Source organism: Columba livia, chromosome 4, assembly GCF_036013475.1.
Source record: "Columba livia isolate bColLiv1 breed racing homer chromosome 4, bColLiv1.pat.W.v2, whole genome shotgun sequence".
NCBI lineage: Eukaryota > Metazoa > Chordata > Aves > Columbiformes > Columbidae > Columba > Columba livia.
Window position 1 is genome coordinate 28384137 of NC_088605.1, and position 22073 is coordinate 28406209.

The window sequence follows — 22073 nt, forward strand, 5'->3', positions numbered from 1 at the left end:
TTATATGTGTGGAGAACATAATGCTGCAAGATTCAAAAGAATGTGTTTGTGTACGTTTTAGGTCTTCTATTAAGGAAGGAATCTGACGTTTATTTTCAATGCCTAACACATAAATTTAAAACAAACAAAATAACACAAACACCACCACCACCACCACAAACCCACCTCAAAAACCTAACTTGTGGAATGTATTAATTTCCTTTTCACCTCAAAGTGAAACAATGGAAATAATATTTTTCTAACATAAATATATACAGATAGTAGAAATTTGATAGATATTGATTTTATTTTTATCTCTGAAGTATTTGTTTAATAGTTAAGAGTGTACTAGGAGCAGAACTGAAACTTAGAATAAAAGTCCTCTCCTGATAATTTGAGGCTGAAGCACAGAATAAGAAACTCATATGGCACTAATAGTAGACATTTGAAATCTTTTGCCCTCTAGGGACTCTAGCATTCATTCTGCAAAGCACACACTTAACTTTTAATATGTACTAACTCCTAATCAACAAAACACTTGAGTAGAAGCTTAAAGATAAGCACGTAAATCCCTTTGAAGCCAATTATTATTCTGCAGTAATTCTTCTGGATGACAAGGCAATCAATTATCTTATTTTTTTCTCTTTCAGACACATAAATTGAAAGAGAAAGTGAGTAAAAGAAAATATATTAATGTACATTTTGTCATTAGAGGAAATATCCAGTTTACATTATTTTTCTTCTGCTTAAGAAAAGCTCAAGACCCCGATGTTATTCTGCTTCTCTTTTCTGTACCTACTAGGCTTGGGACATTTAGCAAAGTCAGACAGAACTATCTACCAGAGAGATATATTCATTTACCTTAGACAGTGTGTAATTGATGTGTTCTGCTCCACATCAACAGAAAGGTCAAGAAAATCTTCATCTTTGCTACTAACCTGTTGCAAAAAGTATACATGTAAAACAGAGATGTAGTAAAATGTCATACATCAAAACATTGCTTATATCTACATGCAAATGTCAAAGACAGAGCAATTTCTGCAGAAATGAATTACACAGAAATAATTCATGGCAATGCTTTTAAGTTTTTTTCTAGTTCACCATGACTGTATTTATTAGTAACTCTACCAATCCAGGTTTCACGTAATTTAGCTTCTGTCTGTTCCACTTATTCAAACCCACCAACCAGTGACTGCCGTCTACTGGTCATTAAAGAGGGACCATCATTGCCTATATTAGATGTGACTGGTATATTATGTATGTTCCCTTGTTAGGCAAAACAGCTTAGTTTCTTATTTTACTGGAATTATATTCACCATTTGTAGAATATATTACACTATGTAATCAAAGTTTATGCCCTACATAATTATCTCCACTATTAAGGATGCAATGAAGATATATCCCAAATAAGTGTCTGTCAAGAAATTAAATATTTAACCATGTTGTGATTTCTTTCCAGTGAGAGTTCCAAAGGCTGGCTTTGTATTTCTGGTTGACACAGCTGCATTCACTCATTGAATATTGTTCCTGGTCAATAATTTTGATTAAATAATTAAAAGATTATAGGTAAAAATGGCAAAGTGATGATATCCTGCAAAATAATTTTGATTTTTCTGATTTTTATTTTTTTAAGGAACAAGAGGAGAAAAATTCTAATAAAAAGGTTTTATTTTTTAAAAACTACCTCAAATATTTTCAGAATGGCAGATCTTGATTTTTGCTTTGAAAATTATTTTTCACTTAGTGTTTAATCTTGAAAGAATGTAAAAAAAAATACAAACAGATAATTGTTGTAATACTTCAGTGAGTTAAAAAGACTGCAGAATTACTTACTGCATGTGAACTTAGTCATATGCATAATAACCATTTTGTTTATAAAATGCTGCATGAACACACCATATTTTGCCTCCTATGACTACATTTCCTTAGAATAACTAAATCATATGACGGGATAGTTAAGTTTGAATCAAGAACTTCAGTGAGGGGTTGAATCCATTGTTCTGACACAAGTCCCTCCTGCTCAGATTTCTGCAGTTCTGTGGATGTGGAAGTTATGTCCAGCTTTCAGCTCGTCTCTGTGTTATATCAGAGATACTATAAACACAGTGAATGCAGCCTGTATGCATCCTGAATCCAGAGGAACACCTTCAGCAGGATGAATCTTGATATCAAGATAAAGTGCACCCAATTAAAATGAACAGCAGCTCTTCAGACACAAATCCTCCCTGAGACATGACTTGACCCATGGGACAGGAAACCACAAAACTGGCAGCAGTCAACTGCAGTATAAACACACAGCTGGAATTTGAAAGGTAGAGCAACAAAGCTTGAGAGAACATTGTGTCTCTACGGCCGGAACTGGAGTTCTGTCAGATGCACGACATATCAAGAAAGAGGTTAAATACTTGGAAAAGTCTTTGACAAGTATAGTGTTTCTTTTGAATGCCACAAAGAAGCTAGGAATTTTGTTATTGATTTCAAAATATCAAATATTTACTGAAAGGAGGAGATGAGCTAGTTGTAACAAGAATAATACAGACCAAAACTAAAGGTAGCTGGAAAATCAGATGGAAACTGCAAGTTTCACTCTGAGTGAAAATAAGAACTACTGGAATCTAATGATTCTTCATGCACTACGTATTGATACTTTAGCAAAAGAACACCTTTTAATCCATTTTACCATTTCCCAAAGATTTCAAGATAAAATAATAATACAAGAAAAAAATCAAACAAACTAGAAAAGTATCCTCAGTAGAATATAGTATTTCTGCATTCACAAGAGGCTACAGACAAGCCTTCCCACAGCAGCAGTAGTTAGCATGATTTTTTCCATAAAGCTTGGTCACTTGGAATTACAAATAGGGTATTGTGCAGTTTTGCTGTTATCCAAGGACACATCCTGACTTCAGTACAGTTTGTCTGAATAAACACTGGATATTAGCTCATAATTAGGCCACAGCCATTTAAAGAAGCTTCTGAGTTAAAAAATAATTCTATCCTTTTGCTTATTTTAACTTGCTGTTATTACTTGGGGTTTTATAATTGAAATAGATTAAATAAATAGTTTTCAATCTCTCTCACGTTTACGCTTACACAAGCTTATTCCAAACTTGGTCCAACTTGTCCTTTTATGTTGACTATCACTGCATAATTTTTCTTACTCTCTACCCAAATCCCCAGAAAAGTCATATTTTCTTGGAGTACAGCGCTATTCTTTATAATTAGAAATATTGGAACATGTTCTTTTACACATCTAGGACCTGGGTAGGGTTTATGTCATGTAACTTTAGCTATCCAAAGTTAGATATTTAACCTCATCTTGCTTTCTGAAGGTACCTTTTCCTCCCATCTTAATGCAGGTGATCTAAAGATGCATTTTCTTTAGAGGAAGTCCTTGGCAGCGGTACCGGCCTGAGTTAAAAACACATGATTGTGAGATCACTTTGCTGACCCAGTTCGCGGTATTGCTGCACCAACAATTGCAGCTGCTCGGTAACAACTTGGAACCAGAACAAGCTCTGTGGAGCAGACAGAATGCCTGATACTGCTCAAGACTTTTTGTGTCATGACGTGACTTGGAGACAGATGGAGAGAGCTTCCTGCAGGAGCTCCTTTGCGATCTCCATCATCTACAGAAGGAGCTAAGAAAACTAGTTCATCCTTGACACCCACCTTTTACGAAGCTAAGGTTAGGTGAAGTTAATTCCAGACTTTTTGGAAAGTCAATGTCACTGTTCTTCACTAAACAGATTTTTTTCTCCTGTCTGTGTTAGTCTTTCACATAGCAACCTCACAGAAACTTCTTTTTCCCTTTAAGTAGAAGCGTGTGATTGAAAACCACATAAATCGATATGAGGCTTGTAATCAGGTTTCCTAACTAAAACTACTTTTTACTCATACTTCAAACATGACAGCCTTCAAACTGACAGCATTCTCTAGAAAATATTATGGAGATAAGAGTATGGATTTTTAATAACAAACCCTCTGTATGCCAGTCACATTCTTAGGATTGAATTAACACAAATTCATCCTAACTTTTCGCTTATTCATGGAATAATGATGTTAATATCTTCTTCCAAAGTTACAGTACTAAGGAACTGTATTGGTTAACTAGTGAGGATATTAACTGTAGAGATATGTATTAGGACAGCAAGACTTGGCATAGGTTAACCAAGTGATGCCTAGAAAAATAAATTTTTAGAAAAGAATATACTCACTTCAAGAAGTTATGTCTACAGGAATATCCACAATTCTCAGATGTCTGAAAAATTCATATATTTATATATATAAAATGTATCTAGCAATTAATGGGCAACAAGCAAAAAAAAATATAGATATCTATCCCAATGCTTACGGTTTCACAGTTCAAACATCTAGTTTCGTTAGTCAGTGTTCCCTGAAAAATCTCGTGCACCCAGGTGAGTTCTTGTTTATTGTTCTCTTCAGCTTCATTCATGTTGCCATTTTTCAGTTTCCCATTTTGCTTTTCCTGTTTCTTCTCCTCCTGCAAAATGTCTGCAATGGTGTTCAGCAGGTAATTTAAAAACTCATGTGCATCCTGCTGCATGTAATTGTCAAAGAGATCTGTGAAGAAGAGAGTTGAGATTTCAAAAATTAAGTATATCCTCTCCTTCAAGAAAGCAAACTAGATTCATTATTTCTTTTCAAATAAATATACTAGTCCTTGCTCAGCAAAGCATTTAGAATGATGCCATGCTGGCTTCAGTGAAACTACTTTGGGAGAAGGTTTCATCTCACCTAACTTCAGCTGCTTGAAAGGTTAGGCTCTCTGTGGAGATGGTTGTGTAGGCTCCCACTACCGTCAATGAAGAAAGCAAGTGGGTGACTCAGCATAAATTAATTGCTTAGACTAGATGTCTAACTTTAAACAGCACTGCCTCCCACTCATATATTCCAAGTCCCTTAGACACTTAGGAACATCACAGAGTTTGGACAGTGAGACATGCAGCTGGGGCAGCTGAAGACCTTGGATACTGACACATACCAGTGAGCTGTGTCTGGCTGGGATGCAGTTCCGTGTCCTAACAGCCCACACAGTGCTGTGCTTTGTACATCTGGCTGCAGTGGTGTTGGTAACACACTAACGTTGTGGTTGTTGCTGAGCAGTGCTCGTGCAGCATCAAGGCTGGCTCTCCAGCCCCCCAGCCTACCAGCTTTTTGGGGCAAGATGTTGGGAGGGGACATAACTGGGACAGCTGACCCAAACTGACCAAAGGGATATTCCATACCATGTGGCATTGTGTTCAGCAATAAAAGCTAAGAGAAAGGAGTGGGGGGCATTCACTGTTAAGACGCTTATCTTCCAGAGCAGCTCCTATGCATACCAAGAGCTTGCTTCTCAGGGAGTGGCTGGAAATTACCTGCTGATGGGTGGCAGAGAATAAACCGCTTTTGGTTTTGCTTTGCTTCTGTATGCGGCCGTTGCTGTTTGTTTGTTTGTTTCTGTTTGGTTGGGTTTTTTGTGTGTGTTTGGTTTTGGTTTTCATGTGTTTATTTGGGCAGGTGTGTGTTTTGTTTTGATTTTTAGACTGCCTTTATCTCAATGCATACATTTTTCTCATCTTATTTTCGTCCCTTGTCCTGCTGAGGATGGGCTTGAGAAAGCAGCTTGGTGGGCACCTGGCAGACAGCCAAGGTTAACTCACCACAAACAGTAATAATAACACTATTTAATGAAGCTCATTTTTCACGCACACAAATCTGATGAGCAGAGACTTGTCCTTTTCAATAAGAAATGCTTGCAGGAGGAGGGGAGAATATCTCAGTGATTTAGTACAGACTTCTCCAGTGAAGGCTTAATTTGCCTACCATGTTGAAGTGAAAAGAATCTGTGTTCCCAATAAATGTGTATTTTTATCCCCCTGCTCCTGAAAAAGCTCACGTGGATTTCCTCAGAAAATATGGCAAAGATCCTTTGTCTTTGCAGTGTCTAGCCCAGGTTAATACACTTCAAGTTTGGCCCTAATTTAAAAAAGCTGAAAACATAAGATCCAGTCCCTAAAAGTGATCCCAAACAGTGTGGGGGCATTTATCACCACATGACTCAGAGCTAACTTTGTCACACTTTCAAACGCCTGCTCTGGAATGAACAGTCTGCCCATTTATATGCTGTCACCAGGAAGAAATTTCTTCCAGGTGTTCAACTTCATCTCTCCATTCAAAGCTCCCCCGTTTCTAAGCATACCACCCACATTGATATGAATCTAGGCCAAAATGGAGCTGTGTGGCAGGCTTCCTTATTTCAAGATGTTCCTCATTTCCCTTAGACAGAACTACTGCAAAATTAAGCATATGCTGTTGCCAGCTTAATGCTTAAAAAGGGCTTGATGCTTCCCAAAGTAAGACTTTGCCCACCACTTTTACGAAGAAGAACAGCAGTGGACATGTAGTCCACTGAACACCCCCTCTTATCCTCCAGGTGTTTTGGGGTAGTGGTGCCTGTAGCCCTCCTAGGTCACGCAGTTTCTATACTGCGAACTGCCTGCAATGGTTTTCTCTGCTGTACTGCACCAAAAAAAATAATTAAAAAATTGTGACAGAGTATCACACTATTCCCAGCCCCAGGTCACTGTTCAGAGTAGTCTGTCCCACCATGCTGTGAAAACATCATTAATTCGTGCACCTCTGGGAACGTATGAAACCTTGTATGGTTGTTATTTCAAGCATAATATCCTGTATACAGATACTGAAACATTAATATCTAAACCCTCAAAAGTACTAAAAGCAACTTACAAAACTAGCCTGAACATCTGATTAATATGACCACATTGTGCCTTGAAGCCACGTTTATTTATACTGATCAACATATTACTGTCTAAGAGGGTTCCAGTTTTCTGCTTACCGTTCTCTTTTCGTAACCTTGATATGAACTTCTTTGGTGGAATAACTCCAACTTTCTTCTTCTGAGTAGCAATACTGTGGAAAAGATCTGCCAGGCAAGTCAAGAGATTTTCCTTCTTTTTCTGTTGGGCCTTGTATGATAATACATTTTCCCGAAACGGCCGGCAAAAATACAATGCCTGCAGCACGGAGTTACAGTAGCAGGTGTTCCCAAACTGCCATGTAAAAGTAAAAACAATCTTAATCCCTGGGCATCACAATAAAACTAGTTGCTTCATTCAACTCTGGCTTCTGTGTCCCTGTCACATACCAACCATTTTGCTGTGCAGCTACTGTAGAAATATCTTCCACACCCACACTTGACACTTCACAGGAAAAAAACAGACCAAAACAAAAACAACTATGGTGTTCTAGATTAACTAGGATACAAAGCAGAAGTTTCCGCTTGCAAGAGTTATATTTATTGTAGTGGATCTCATTAAGTTTGTTTCCATATATTAATATACCCTTGCTGGGCTCTATCTTGCTGCTCAGTAGCAGAATGACTAATGTTTTCAATGGAAAAAATGCTATATCTGCTTTACTTGTATGGGAATAAACAATTCAATAAACAGCCTTCCCACTCATGCTCTCTTTAGTCAGATAAAAAAGCTTCTCCTAAGAAAGTCCCTGATGCAGGCTGCTGTACCAAAACTTGCACATATTTGCATCACTTCAAGAGACTGTCCCTCACATTTCTTTGCTAAAGTAGACTTTATTGAAGTGTAATTTCTAATAACTGAAAATATTTGTGGAACAGCAAACTTTTTTCTCTGGGATCTATGAATCTATCTTCAAACACCTGATACAGTTTTGCAGCTCACTTTGCCTAAAATTGGAACATGAGCTGCACTTTAAAACAAAACAAAACAAAACAACAACAACAAAAAAAAAACCCCACAAATCAACATTAGAACAGGACTGGAGGAAGGAAAAATAAAATTAAAAAAAAAAAAGACACCAGTGTTCAAGTAACATCACAGCCATAGTTCTGTATATGGTTTGCCTACTGAAAATGGTACTTACATTGACCAATCCAAAATAGTGTTCATTGATTGGAAACTGCTCTGGGCCAATGTCTTTTTCCAGAGCAGAGGCATTGGTGCCCTAAAAAGAAGATCAAAGATTTTATTTAGAATATTAAGGCTCTAAAATAAAGTAGTAGCAAGACAGAAACTCATTTTTTCCTTTCAACTACAATTAGCCAAGTTAACTCTCTCGTACTAATAATGGGCAAGCACGACAGTCACATGAGCCAACAAAAATATTTGCAGTTATAGGTAGTTGAGCTGGTGTGACCTGGACACTCTAGTAATGACTGATTAGAAGCTAACAGGTCACAACAACAGTGGTTCTCCCCTCATCCATCTCTGTCTTATTTTTACTTTGTTCGTAAACAGCTGGATTCCATTACCCTCTTGCTTTGTAAAAATACTTGTAGATATGAAGTGAAACCATTAAAGGTATCTTGAATAAACCATTTTCTAGATGTAGGGCAGGTTTTCAAAGCATTACTGAAACTCCTCTGAATCCATTCTAATTCGTCAGCAGCCCTTAACCATACTTGGGCTCCAGACAGGCACCTACTTCTAGAACCAGCATCACAAATGCTAAAAGCAAGCGTAACATAGACCTGCCGTTTTGTCCTGTCTAACATCAAAGCTGCAAACTGTTCCATCTCTCAGTCACTGCCTCAGTGTGGCAAGTTATGATCTGCTTTATCTTCACTCCAACAACAAAGTTGCTTTCACGGTTACCGGTCTGTGAGCACAATCACTAATTTTGCATGTGTTACAAGTAGTTCTGCTGTATTAAAATGTCTGTGTTAGATTACCAGGCAAGGAAGGTAGATTGCTGCCAAAGCCAGTGTCGTAACTGCGGTCCACTGTATAAGTATACAGATCCTTGTAGGACCTCACTAAAAATGCTGTATTTGGACAAGGATTCCTACATACAATCATTAGAGTTAGCCAATATTGAAGCTGTGTGACAATTGATTTACTGACATCATACATTTATTGCCTTACTTGAACATGCTCTGGAGTATGAGGTATTAATAATGATGCCTTAGAATTTCCTTCACACAAGAACAGCACAGTTGGTTGACTTCCATAAAATCATGTAAAATGACCCTGTAAACATGTAAACATGTAAAACACCCGAAAATTTCTGAAATTTCCTGTGTTCCCAAGGGTTTTTTCAATAAAACATTTGCTCAGAGGGCTCTTCAGCTCAAATTTTCAAGGTTGTGATAATCAAAATAAATAATTCTGGTGTCCCTTCCCCATCTTCTCCCCAAAGCTTGATTTGTATTTCCTTACTGCACCTACCAGCACCACTGCTGGCTATATTAGATTATTATTTCATGTCAGGTCATTGACAGAAGATGATTTCAGTCAAAAGCATCGGTGGTGTGAAACTCAGCATGGGTGCTCTTTGAGAATTTGCAAGCCTTGAAAGTAAAACAGCTCCTTCAAGTTGGCATTTCCAGAGAAGCTCCCAAGATTTTGTATTTCACGTTCCCTTATCAGATCTCTTTCCAATCTCTCAATTTCTCCCTCTCACACACGGCTCATTTCTCAGGCTGAGTGAATGTGATTTCCCAGACTTTTGAGACCAAAGTACTTCAGCTGCACAAAGCTCCATAAAAACTTTAAGGGACGTGTTGTCATTCTTTTGGGCTCTGCTAAGCCTCAGTGACAAACATGGAAAAAGAATGATCTATACAAAGTAATTATTGGCTACCTTTCAATGGAGATGACAGCATGATAATTATGTAAGTTCTATATGAAGATTGAATTCTTTGCTTGCAGAGACAGCCTTGCCAAAGATGCGCAAATTGTGCAAATTCAGCTTCTCAAGAGGGAGGAAACTGATAGACATTTGCCCATCTGATATTAATTGGGAAGTAAACAGCCACTGTTACCCTCAAAACTTTGATAAAACAAAAGCGTGACTACAGAAGATTAATGCAGCTTGTGAAGAAAACCATTTCATAATAATACTCATCGTATGACATTCAGAACAAAGCAAAGGTTTCTTTTGATTACACGTTTAGCATTTAAATCGAGTTCCCTAACATAAGAATGAAATCAGTGTTTTTTCCAGTTTTGCAGGAAGGATTTTCCAAACTCAAAAAAATTTTCCCTCTGGAATTAATGGAAAATAATATATCTAAAAAGTAACCTTCTACTCAGTGTATGCTGTTAAACAAGTAGAGTGCAAGTGCTCTGCTAAGTGGTTGCTCCTACATTACTCATTTTCTTTTCCTCCAGGGCCAGGGTTTCTTACTTCAGAGGATGCCAGATGGTTTGAGAAATTCTTTCTAGCATCCAAATTGTCTTGTAAATATTGTGAAAAAGAGCAGGAATCAAGATTTACCAAACAAAATTACTACTGAAAACCAAACAAATCCATAATATGCACTAATTTATCTTCACATAAAAACAATACATTGCAAGGAAATTTTCAAAATACATGCTGTTGAAACAATATAGGTTGTTCTCCAAAACCAGATCCTGGCTGTTGTAAATGCACAAAGCACTGTATGCCAGTTTCCCAGTAAAACAGAGAGGCTAAATTTAGTCTTTGGGTAAGCTGACATGACTCCTGCAGACTTTATTAGGAGTTGTGCCTTCTTGCAGGAAGGGCAATTTCAGTCTGCTTTGTTTCAAGATGTCCAAAAAACACTGTTAAATTCATAGAAAAAGAAGAGTAGGAAAACAGGTGAGGAGCACAGAGGTCTAATACTTCAAAACAGTGTATCTTTTTACATCAAGAAAAGACAGACTATTTAGTGAACTTGAGCCATGCCATGCTACATTGATTTTTATATATGTGTTTTGCATAGGAAGGTTCCTCAAGAAACTGTGGACATGATGGAAGAAGAAATTATTGGAAATCTTTCCAATCAAAGAAAACCAGAAACTGCACACCCAAGCCACATTTAAACTGGAAAAAAACACATTATTAGAGATGAGTTAAAGATCATTTAGAACTCAGTTTAAACCAACCATATCAAATATAGAAATCATGTTAGCCTTTTGAGGCTAATCTACAGCAAAAATCAGCCATGACTAGTTAACATGTTTTTAAGCATGGTTGTGCTTCTTTCCACTCCCACCAAGTCAGTTTTGTCACTTCTGCAGTGGAAACTGGCTCAGACATTTTTAATGCCATCCATTCTCTATGGCAGGGGTGTGGAACTCATTTTCACTGGGGGCACATCAGCCTCGTGATTGCCTTCAAAGGGCCGGGCGTAATTTTAGGACTGTATAAATGTATTTATACATGTATTTAATTATAAATGTATTTATACAGTCCTAAAAATACGTCCGGCCCTTAAAAGGCAACCTGCTCTATGGATTTATAAATGGTGTTGTGGTTCAGCTAGGAGAAATATCCTACTGCAGCTGACTTTACTGTTGTTTCATAAAAAAAACACTGAGAGTGGCAGTGTGACCACAGAGCCTGAACTGAGGAGAACCCATGTAAGTCAATAAATAGGAATCTGGGGCTATTAAATAAATTCATGTCAGGGTATAAATACAATAAAGGAGACTGGCTCCTTCTTAAATGAATACCCTAATGAAGGAAATGCAACAAAGTGACTGTGGTGGCTAAACCTTATGAGAATGAGAACTAGGTCAATGTGGAAACTCCTACTATGTATTCTGTGGTGTTGGTGAGCTTTGATTTCTCTGAAGTTTTACCACTTAATTCAACAATCAGTATTCAACCCTTATAAAATGGCAAAGACATACAGCTGGAGACATAGCCAAGCATGGGTCAATTCAGGCTAAGCCAAGATTTCAACCACAGCATCGTTCCAAAAACATTCTGACCATATGACCTGTATTTTTTCCTCTCTTGTTATTTTGCTCTAGGCTTTTCAATGGATAAGTCTGCCAGTTTTCATTTCAGCTAAAATTTCTGATAATGATGTTAGGAGTTTAATTTGTGCTTTGCATCACATGAAAGAGATTAAGTAAAAAAAACCTCTTGTTCCATTGCACTTTAGCGTGTAAACACAAATAATGCAGGGAAAAAAGCAAAATGCACCAAAAAACAAAACAACAACAAGCAACCGCTTCCCCGCCCCGCCTTAAAAAAAAAGGAACAAAAAAACCCCAAAACCAAACAAAAAATCCACAAACAGAAACAACGACAAAAAAAACCCAAACATCAGATTAGCTCATTAAATCACATGTAACAAAATAACCTGAATACAATTATTCTGTGGAGGATGAGAAATGGAATAGAGCCAATACATAAGATCTTGCAAACAGAAGACAGCAAATCAGACTCTACTTTCTAGTGTGACAGAGCTATAAAACATGGCAGTAACTTTCTAGAAATATGTATGTGCTTAATTTAAAGTAAATGAGTGCAGTAAAGACATTTCGTAAGTCACCTGTGGAAAACTATTAGATAAGTATCACAAAATAAACAGAAACATGGTGTGAATAGCCATCAAACAATAAAATACAAAATAAGAAGTAGCAAGAAATACCTTGGTCAGGATAAAAATCTAACAAATATAAGAAAAAAAACACATAAAATCGAGTAATGAAAACAGAAATTTAACAAATATACTAAGAACTGATAAAGGAAGTTAGCTGGGCCGTGACAAAGGGCTTCAGATCATATACAGCTGTGAACTAGATTTCTTTTTCTAGCATTCAGGGAAAGTGAGAGCAATGTACTAGAAATAGGGCTGTTTCCTGAAGGGAGAAACTGAACACTTAAGACAAACTAAGGGTGATGTCTGGGCTGGTAGAAGAGAAATTAAAATAAAAATAGAAATGGCTTCATGGCCAGGCAGCATGGGTTTGGGGATTTTGGAAGGCACAGCATATGGGAAGGAAAGGAAAAAGAAGATAAAGATCGTGAAAGGCAGTGATGGGTAACTCAAAATAGAGGAAGCAACTGCAAATGAAATCCAAAATTAGCTCCTAGAAACAACACACAGAAAATTAGAGAAGAGCGAACAGTATCACACCATACAGTATATATGCAACTGCTTTCAATGGACACAGCACCAGTCCTTGGTGTTGGACTTTGACTGTCCTTGGGGACAAGCTCAGCTTCCAGAGAGGGATGGTAACTGGAATAGCTAATCCAGCCTCATTCCAAACTCATAGACCATAGATAGAAAACCTGAAATATTTCTGTATTTTTTAAAGTGTAAGTCCCACAAGATGGTTGAATTTAACCAGATTAGCTTTTTTTTTTTTTTCTTTCTGCAAAGAAATGTTTTATTGCTCCTCCAGAAGCGCTATGTTGTGACTTTGTTGCCACAAGATAAAAGAGAAGAGAGATGGTGCTGTGAAAAATATCAGGGATTACAGTAAACAGTAAAAGGTTATTGACTGACCTAAAAACCACTGCATACTCATGTTTTTAAGGGAAAGGTGATTTAAAACAATGTAACTAAATCAATTATTTTCGTGCCTTTTTTTCCAAAAGGCACATTATAGGAGCTTGAAAGGAGATTTCCAACTTGTTTTTTGTTGATGCACTAAACCATCTCTAATCAGAGATCTAAGTATTACATATACCATCAATAACTTTAGATCTTTACTGTGTGGTTACCAAGAAAGAGATAAAAATTGAAATACCTGAAATCCTGAATCACTTAAAATCTTGGACAAAGTGTTTAAGGCACTTAGTTGTATATAGCTTTAAAACCTTGTTTTTCTCAAAGCACAAAGTGTTACAAGTTCAGCATCTAAATCCATAAGCAATGTTTTTAAAAATATTGACCTTTAAAGTTTCCATGATTAAATAACCTTCACCAAACTGCAACTCGGTATTCTTTCATAAATCAGTCTCTATTTCCAGCTTAATTGTTCTTAGATTAGTGGCACTCAGCCTTTTCCTGGAACAAGTAGCAAAAGCTTTTTTTTTTGGCCACTTTCCTTCTTCAGAACACATAACCTCAAGATGGCCTCACAAATGAAAAAGAGACTGAGGTTTGCTTACAAACTATAATTTCTTCAATAACATTTTTGTGTGGGCCACCCAGACTGCATGTGTGGTGCCTCGGAGCATTCTAAAGGCAAGGCACCTTCCAGACTTCATCACAGCTGCACCAGCTGGAGTACTCTTTGATAACCTGGAGACAGAAGTAAAAATATCTTCATTAAGTCTCAATATAACATGAGTTATGAGGGCTGCAGTTATGTTGCAGGACAGGTTTAGAATTCAAAATTGGTTTTGACAGTCAATTTTTTACTTTATTATTTTCATTTTAGATAAATGCTCTAAAAACTGTTAAAATTCAGCTGAGACAAGTGCAAGATTCTGCACATGAGAAGAAGAAGAATCACCTGTACGTGTACAGAATGGGAAACAGCTGACTAAGGTAGCAAAGAAAAGCAAAACAATGCAAAGCAAGGTGAGAAAAATGAAGTATGGAGACTATAGCATAGTGTAAGATGAATAAGCATCAGCTGTGCAGCGCTATTGAAAAAAAAACATAACAACAAGTGTAGGCAAAATAATGAAATTCTTGCAGACAGGAGTCTACAAAGTTCGTAAAGTAACTTTCCTGTTTAACTTGTCGCTAGTAAGACTGCAGACAGGATCTTATGTCCAGATTTGGGTGCTAGGTTTCAAGAAAGAGGAAGGTAACTGGAGAGAGTCCAAAAGAAAGCAGTCAAAATGAAAAACTCAACTCTAGAGAAAAATGACCAGTAAAAAAAGAGTTGAAGAGGGTTGTGTTGCATAAGACAGAAAATTCTGAGGCAGGGGATGACAATATTTTCAAGTACATATCCTGTTAGAGAAAGGAACTAGTCTGTTCTCAGTCTCAAGGGTAGACACAATGAGAAGTATGAATCTCAAATTACAGCAATATAGAATCAATTAAAACATCAGGAAACATTCTAGTCGTAAGGACAGTGAAGCATTATGATAGACTGCCTAGAGAGATGATGTAGCCACTGCCACTGGAAGTCTTCAAGTTAGGTTTACAAAATGGAATTCCAGTGGACAGTTAGAGACTTGATTGTCCTAGGACAGTTTAGATGCAACTATTATTAGGTCATTAGTTGTGAAATCAAATAACCATAACACACAACATCCAGTAATGGCTGGCTCAAAACCATCAGCACAGCAGCTTCTCTGCAAAGGGTGAGCATATCCAAGAACCCACGGAGCCCTGATGGTGGAGATGCAAGCTCATTTCTTCCCCAGAAGTACTGATATACTGTGGTGCTAAGAGCACATAATGTACATAAATGTATGTAAGTGTATCTACCAAACAGCCAGCCAAGGACAGTTTCTTGTGGCTAAATGAAGATCAAAAGAGATTTTGCTGACTGCTTCTCTGACTGGCCATGGTTTACACCCAACAGACTGTGGCTCTTCAAGCCCATCAGAACCTCACCTCCTGCATGGTACCTGCCTACCACCACCACACACAGTTAATCAGTGTTCAGATTCTGCTTTTAATCCCATTTCTTCTGCAATTCAGACTCGCTCAGCCTTGCTGAGCTGTAATTAAGAGGTTCCTTTATTAAGATATTTTCCATAACCACTGGTTTGCTCTTAATTTAGCAACTTGAAGCTAAAGACCATGTGCATCTAAAGAAACACACTGTAAAACATGCATTTTATTCATAAATTGTCCTGTTGTCCTTATCTTCTAAACAACTAGTAAGTGCATGATAACCACTTTAGCCATAAAAAAGCAGTATTCATGCAAGACAAGCCTCAGTCATTAGTCCAGGTTATACATTGGAAATGATACATTAGGATGTTTCTCGCTTTGCATATCCAATGTACTTTTTTTTGTGGCGTTCTGTTTGTCTTCTGATGGAATGCAAACTCCTGCTTGTCAGTTCAGTACCCATTTGTCAGCCATACTCTCAAGTTTCTCATTACTGCAGAAAGCTATTACAAAAATTAGACTTCACATTCTCTATAGTTTTTATATTTTTGCTTCTCTATTTGCTATATATGCCATATTGAAATTCTGCACTCTTAAGCCTATGCTTCTAAAATTGCATTGCTTGAACTGCCTGTAATTAATCTTTTCAGCTGTAAAAATCTGTTTGCCTTTATTAACCTAAATATGCCTTCAGATAGGTGTTTTGGCACATATTATTCTGCCTTAATCTCTGTTTATGAGAAGTTTTAAAAGCCATGAAGAAATATATGCTGCAGGTTGTTCAAAGGAATAAATCCAGTTGAAAGTCATAGTCATCAATTCTCTAATCCAATAACACTCTTACTGTACAATGCAGAATTTGACTGTGTTTACAGAATTACAGTTGTAATTCTTTTCTATCACACATTTTCCAAATCTGTGTTCGTATTTTGAGTTCTCATTCTGCCAATGCTCTCTATTCAAACAAATCCTGCAACAAGTCTCTATAATGATAACATGAAAAACAAACAAAAAAAACAACAGTTATTCTTGTTTGATTCCTGAATGTAGAGACTCCCAAGTTTATATGCTTTTCTCTACAACTAGTTTCTAGGGTGGTTAGAAACTTTTGTTTGATTTTAAAAATGAAACCTGAAATTCATAGATATTCATGAAATTCCTGGTGAACTGTGTGAATGTTTTCCTGAAGAAAAACCACAGTTGTTATGAAAGTCATAGAACCTATGAGAACAGGTAACATGGAAGCCCAATTAATAAAAACCAAAATTAATCTGAGAAATTGCAACTGATTTTTTTCCCAAAGGATATCTATACAACTATCAGGAGCAACTGTGAGGTATCTCAGATGACATCTTGTATCAGAAGTGATCTGAATTTTTTCAGAATGTCCCATTGATTAAATCGACAGAGCACTCTGAAGTGTGGACCAGATTATTTCAAATACTATTACAAAACTACGAGAGAGGGGGATGAGTACATGTTCTCAGCAGAACACTAAAGGGTATTTAGGAGAAGTATTGTCCACAGAGCTTGCTAGCCATCTCTGTAAAAATACATGTCAATACATTCTGGAATGGTTAGTTGTCCTTCACTGCACATAAAATAATATCCCTAGGCCACAGCTGCAGCATGAGCTTAACTCAGAACTCAAGGTTGTGCCAAAAGCTCGTCAACAAAGAAACACACTGCAGAGGATTTCAGTAAGCAACAATCTTAAAAATGCCAGCATGCCTATCTACCTTTGAACCAGCATTTTGTACCTGAGTCATCACATTATCTCTCAGAAACAATATCAAAAACATTACAGCACCCCAGGGCTAAGAGCACATCCTTAGTTTGTGTCTACAGTCTACAAGGGTTACATGGCATCAGGTGTGGCTATTCCCTCAAACAGGATTTCTTCTTCACATCTACTGTACCTGTACTACATAAAATCTGATGGTTGCCTATTGTGTACCTCCCTTTGTGATGAACCTGGTGTGCAGACAGAGCTGATAAACCCTCTCAGTGTCTGAAAGGCAGGTAAGAGGTACATCCTTGGGACTAGACATCCCTTTTCGGTGAGGGTGACCACTGTGCCCATGTAAGAGCCCCATGGATTACTTCAGGCACAGTTGCCTTCATTCCCTCCACCCCAACAGAACATATCTTAGCTCTTTGGTGTCATTAACCAAATCAGTGGGGGGGGGGGGAGGGGAAAAGGCGAATACTATTGTTATTATAACTAGGAGGACAAAACTGTTAAGAGACAATAGAAGAATATTCTTTAATTCTAGATGTTGTGTATTTGAATATTTATTATTACAAATAAATGGGTTAAGTGGAAAGTTTGCACCTAACATTTTTTCTTACTGGGTAGCTCCTACTGTGTCCGCCTCAGCATGTGAGAGCTTATCCAGTGAACATATGGTAGTAAATCTCTTTTGCAAGCAAGTTAAATATTGTCCCTGACTTCCTTGCTTCACTACACTTGTTTTGATCCTTCCTGAGAGAGACCAAATCTCTACCATCTTCAGGAGACCAAAATTACAACCTGAGATACTAGACCTCAGACAGTCAATTAAATAACAAACATGCATCCTAAAATGCTGACCAGACAGGTGCCCTTGAACTAAATTCATCCAGCTAAATTTGATCTATTTTTCCCCTTCAAGACACGAAAGTACTTGGACAAACAAACACAAAAACCTTGTCAAGAAGGACTAACATTGAAAACACGATCTGTGTTCCATTCAGAAAAGGACAAGTATTTCAGGACCAATTCCTCCCTCTGTCTCTCTCCCCTTGACCCCCCTCCCAAGAAAATCAGCTAGACATCATCCAGGTTTTTGCAAAAGTTAAGGAAAGAAAACACTCTCAAGTGGAACAGGAATGGAAGAAAGATAAGAACATAATGGTTTTTTCATTACTGTGTTCAACCAAGTTAAAAAACTTAGAAACATACTAAAATTACGTACCAACAGCATTACGTACCAAAATATATTCTGTTACCTAAGAATCATGCAGCTTGTTCACAAAGTGTACGTAGTTCAGTTCTTCAAGCAATATGTTATACTGCAGGAACAAGGTCTGGGAATTAACATCTTTGTGTTGTAGATTTCTACAGATGCACTAAATCAACCTAGCACTGTGAATATTCAAGTTTTATACTGTTAAATGGTTTCCTTATGTACCTTTAAAAGTCCTGTTCTTATGGAGGGCTGTCATAGCTCTTCCTACAAACCATTGAGTTCAAGTCCAGCACCACATCTAAGTGAACACATTTTTGTAGAAGCCATAACTCAGTGTTGCCAATACTTCCAAGAATGTATGTTTCTCTTACAGTCCAAATTCCTGTAGCTTTCTGAAAATCTCAGTTTTGTTTGTTTGTTTTCCTCAAACAACTTCCAGTCCCCATGGGTTATCCAGAAAAGACTGTGACCAGCATAACACATCATCTCCAAAAGCTAAGTACACAGACCCCAAGGATTATGTAGCTTTAAAACATCATTATCATTAAATCAACTTCACCTTCTGTCACAGTATTGGTACTATGAGCTATGGTACTATTGCCTTGAACTATGAGCCTCTGCATGCCTTTTCTGCCCAAGGCTCTAATTCTTCCCTTCAGTCTCCCCATTTCTCGGACACTACTTCTGCAGGATATACTGGCAGCAACAGCTAAGCATGACATCATTAGAACCGCCTCATCAGTTTTGCTGTGAATCTGTTCAGTCTTTGGGAGAATCATACTGTATACAAGTGCATCTGTCTGAAGCACACGGAAGAAATCACGGAGTTTCTAGTACTTTATGCTGGTGCTGAAGTCTTACAACCACTTAAAAGTCTCCAGCTCCCCTTCATGCTGTGCTCTCTTATGCAGTCTGCAGGGCATCACACCCACCATTCTTCAGCAATAAAAACCAGAGTCTGCCTCAGAATGAAGTGCGTTTGGGTTTTCTCCTCAGTCCTGTACTGTTTCCTAAACCTTTCTTTGCAGTATGCCAGGCCCACTGTCACACAGGACTGGAAATTATTAAGAACGATGAGAAGTTCAGAAAACTACTTACTTTTTGGTGAAGCGTGATGACCCAAACTATCTTACCCAAATCTATATTAAGCTTTTTTAACCCAAAATCCAACCCTCCCTCTCTGCACTTCAGAGCAGGTGTTTCGAAGGGAGAACCGAGGCTTAAGTCAGAACTATGTAAGCATGGGATGTTCTGGGCATCTGGTTGGAAAGAAAAGAGCAAGCCCACTTAAGTGGAAGCATGAACACATGGAAGAGGAGCAGGCTCACAATCTACACTCCCTCCCCCAGATTACTGCTGCTGACCCCACAGCAGCCAGGCCTCTGGAGCTATGCCTGTTGCCTTACCCTTTCTCCAGGGCAAGTAAATGGTATGTGTGGCAGTACCAGCACCGGGGCACCACGTGGAGGGAAGCTGGCAACTGCGTGTAGCTACTCTTGAAGAACCTGGAAATAAAGGGGGGTGGAAATACAGACTAAACTAACAAGATGCTCAGAAATAGGCTCATCTTTGGTTTGCACTGGGGTGCTTAGTGCACATCCATTTCTTTCACAAGTTTTTTACTGCCTCACTGTAGTAACAAACCTTGGACAGGCAAAATTCGAGCTCTCCCTTCCCCCACCAAGAAGTTTCAAAAATCTAAACCAATCAGGTGTTCCAAATTTGCTAGGATTAAAATTAGACCCAAGCACAACACAGAAGGTGTCCTTTCGGCTCTTCCTGGGGAGGAAAGTGGCGAAGTCTGAACATGACAAACACGAATATTAATGTTTCCTTATTGCTTCCTAATTGCCTAGTCTGATTTAGAGAAAGCTAAGTGATTCAAGAGTACTTGACAAACAGCAGTCCTCTCCGAGAGGCATGCAGTACAAGCTAAACCTTGATGTCAGCTCTAAAGTCAAGACTTCCTGAAACAGGTACCTAGCATCGGGATCAGAAAGCATACTATCAGGTATCTGAAGATCCTAGTTTTCTGTATAACCTGGGGAGCTTCTGGCCCCATGAGACCAGAGGGTGCCTCCCTGAGAGGGTTAAATGCGGTCACTGACTTGACGTGGATTCAGAGACCAACTTCGTGGTCCTTTCGCAGGATTATTTAGGGCAGGCGGAAGGGCAGGAGGAGGAAGGGCTGTGGCTCCGTCTGCAACGCGTATCGGCCAGGGCCAGCCCCGCGCCGGAGGGCCCCGCACCGGCTCAGCATCTCCGCCCCTCCCCGGCCCACTCCCGGGCTGCTCCGGCAAAACTCCTCGGGACATCGCCGCTCTCCGGCGGCCAACTCCGTCTCAGGCAGGTCCTGGCGCAGCCTGCCCGGCGCCCCCTCCGCCGGGGGCAGGGATGCGGTCGCTTCCTTTGCCTGCCGCCCCCGGGGGGAGCCCCCCGCCACCCCTCCGCCGGCCTCAGCAGGGCCTGCCCCCGGAGGGGCTGCTCTGCCGCCCCCGCCCCCCGCCGGCGCGCCTGCCCGCCAGCACTCACCATATTACAGATGGAGGCGATGTTTCTGACAGTCATGAGTCTAAAGGTTGCAGCGATCCCACACCGCCATCTTTATAAGGTGAAAACAGCCCCGCTCATGGTGGGAAGAGCGCAGGAAGGGAGAGGGGGCGGCAGCGGCTCCTGCTCCTGGGCTGGGATAAAAGCAAGAGGAGGGGACAGCACAGGCACCCTTTGCGCCCGCAGAGCAGCGAGAAGGACGGACCTTCCTGCCCTCCTTCCTCCGGGCGAGTGACCGGAGGCTTTAGCAGCGCGGGGAGAGCAGCCGCATCTCCGCTCCTTCCGCCTCTGACTCTCGCACGGTCCGCAGGGCCCCGGGCTCCCGCTGGAGCGCTCAGCCGCGCCTCTGCGCCAGCCGGCACGGCGCTAAACTCTCCCTCCCTCCTCCTCCTCCTCCTCTCCTGGCGGCTGCCGTTGCCGCTCGCCGCTCCATTGCAGCGCTGCGCCCGCTGATCCGCTCTGACAGCGCCGGGGAAGGAAGGTCAGAGGCAGTGACCGGCACGGGGGCAGCCCCGGCGGGCCCGGCTGGCGGCTGCCGCCGCAGCCAGTGCGCTGCGGAGAGAGGGGGTGCGGGTGGGCTGCCCCTGCCGCCTCCGCCCGGCCTGCGAGTTCTAATCGGCGGGCAGTAGGGTGAAGAACAGGAAGGCAGAGTGCAGGCAGGACGACATTGGATGTGTGGCAGTGACGGCAGCACTGTACTTTGGGACACGCTCTCTCTGCTTCATTTGAGGCACTCACAAACCCCAGAACAGTAGGCTGGAATGTAATTTACTGCCTACAGCAGGTGCTTTGCCTTGCCATTCCTGCAGACAACTTCTGTCTTCACAAATGCTCTTTTAGAACCATATCCACACCACGTGTCTTAGTGCCAAAGTGCTCACAAGTTTACAACACGTGGCATTTATACAACACTGTTAGTGCAATAACCTCTTCAAACACAAGTAAGTTGAGGCCCATGCCTTTCTCCAAGTAGAGCAGCATGAGTGTGTTAAATTCACACATGTGCTAAGAGGCACAAGGCCATTAAACAGCTAACTTGAGGCCACACAGCAAATCTCTGAGAGCAGCAAGAACAGAGTTCAGCTAGGGCAATGTCTCATCTTAGAATTCCCCTTTTCCTTAGCAGATGTTGTTTTCAGCAGAAGCTTAAGGCCCATTTATTGTTCTTCTGCTATGCTGAGGAAACCATTAAAATGAAGAGAGATAACTGCTAGCATTTCTACAGGCACCTTTGCTCCTAACAGCACCTGGAAGCATGGCACACTTTTACTTTGTGATGCTGGTATATAATAATTTCA

General features: G+C 39.8%; 1 protein-coding gene across 1 annotated transcript in view; it reads right to left on the reverse strand.

Moving 5' to 3' along the window:
* Positions 1-21925, reverse strand: part of USP46 (ubiquitin specific peptidase 46) — a 32269-nt gene extending 10344 nt beyond the window's left edge. The window contains exons 1-5 of the mRNA XM_005501211.3: positions 20758-21925; positions 7906-7986; positions 6842-7055; positions 4334-4563; positions 841-917 (exon numbers count right to left, since the gene is read on the reverse strand). Coding sequence (XP_005501268.2) covers positions 841-917; positions 4334-4563; positions 6842-7055; positions 7906-7986; positions 20758-20793 — 638 coding nt within the window. The 5' untranslated portion in view covers positions 20794-21925. The remainder of the gene's footprint in view (positions 1-840; positions 918-4333; positions 4564-6841; positions 7056-7905; positions 7987-20757) is intronic.
* Positions 21926-22073: the final 148 nt, after the last annotated feature.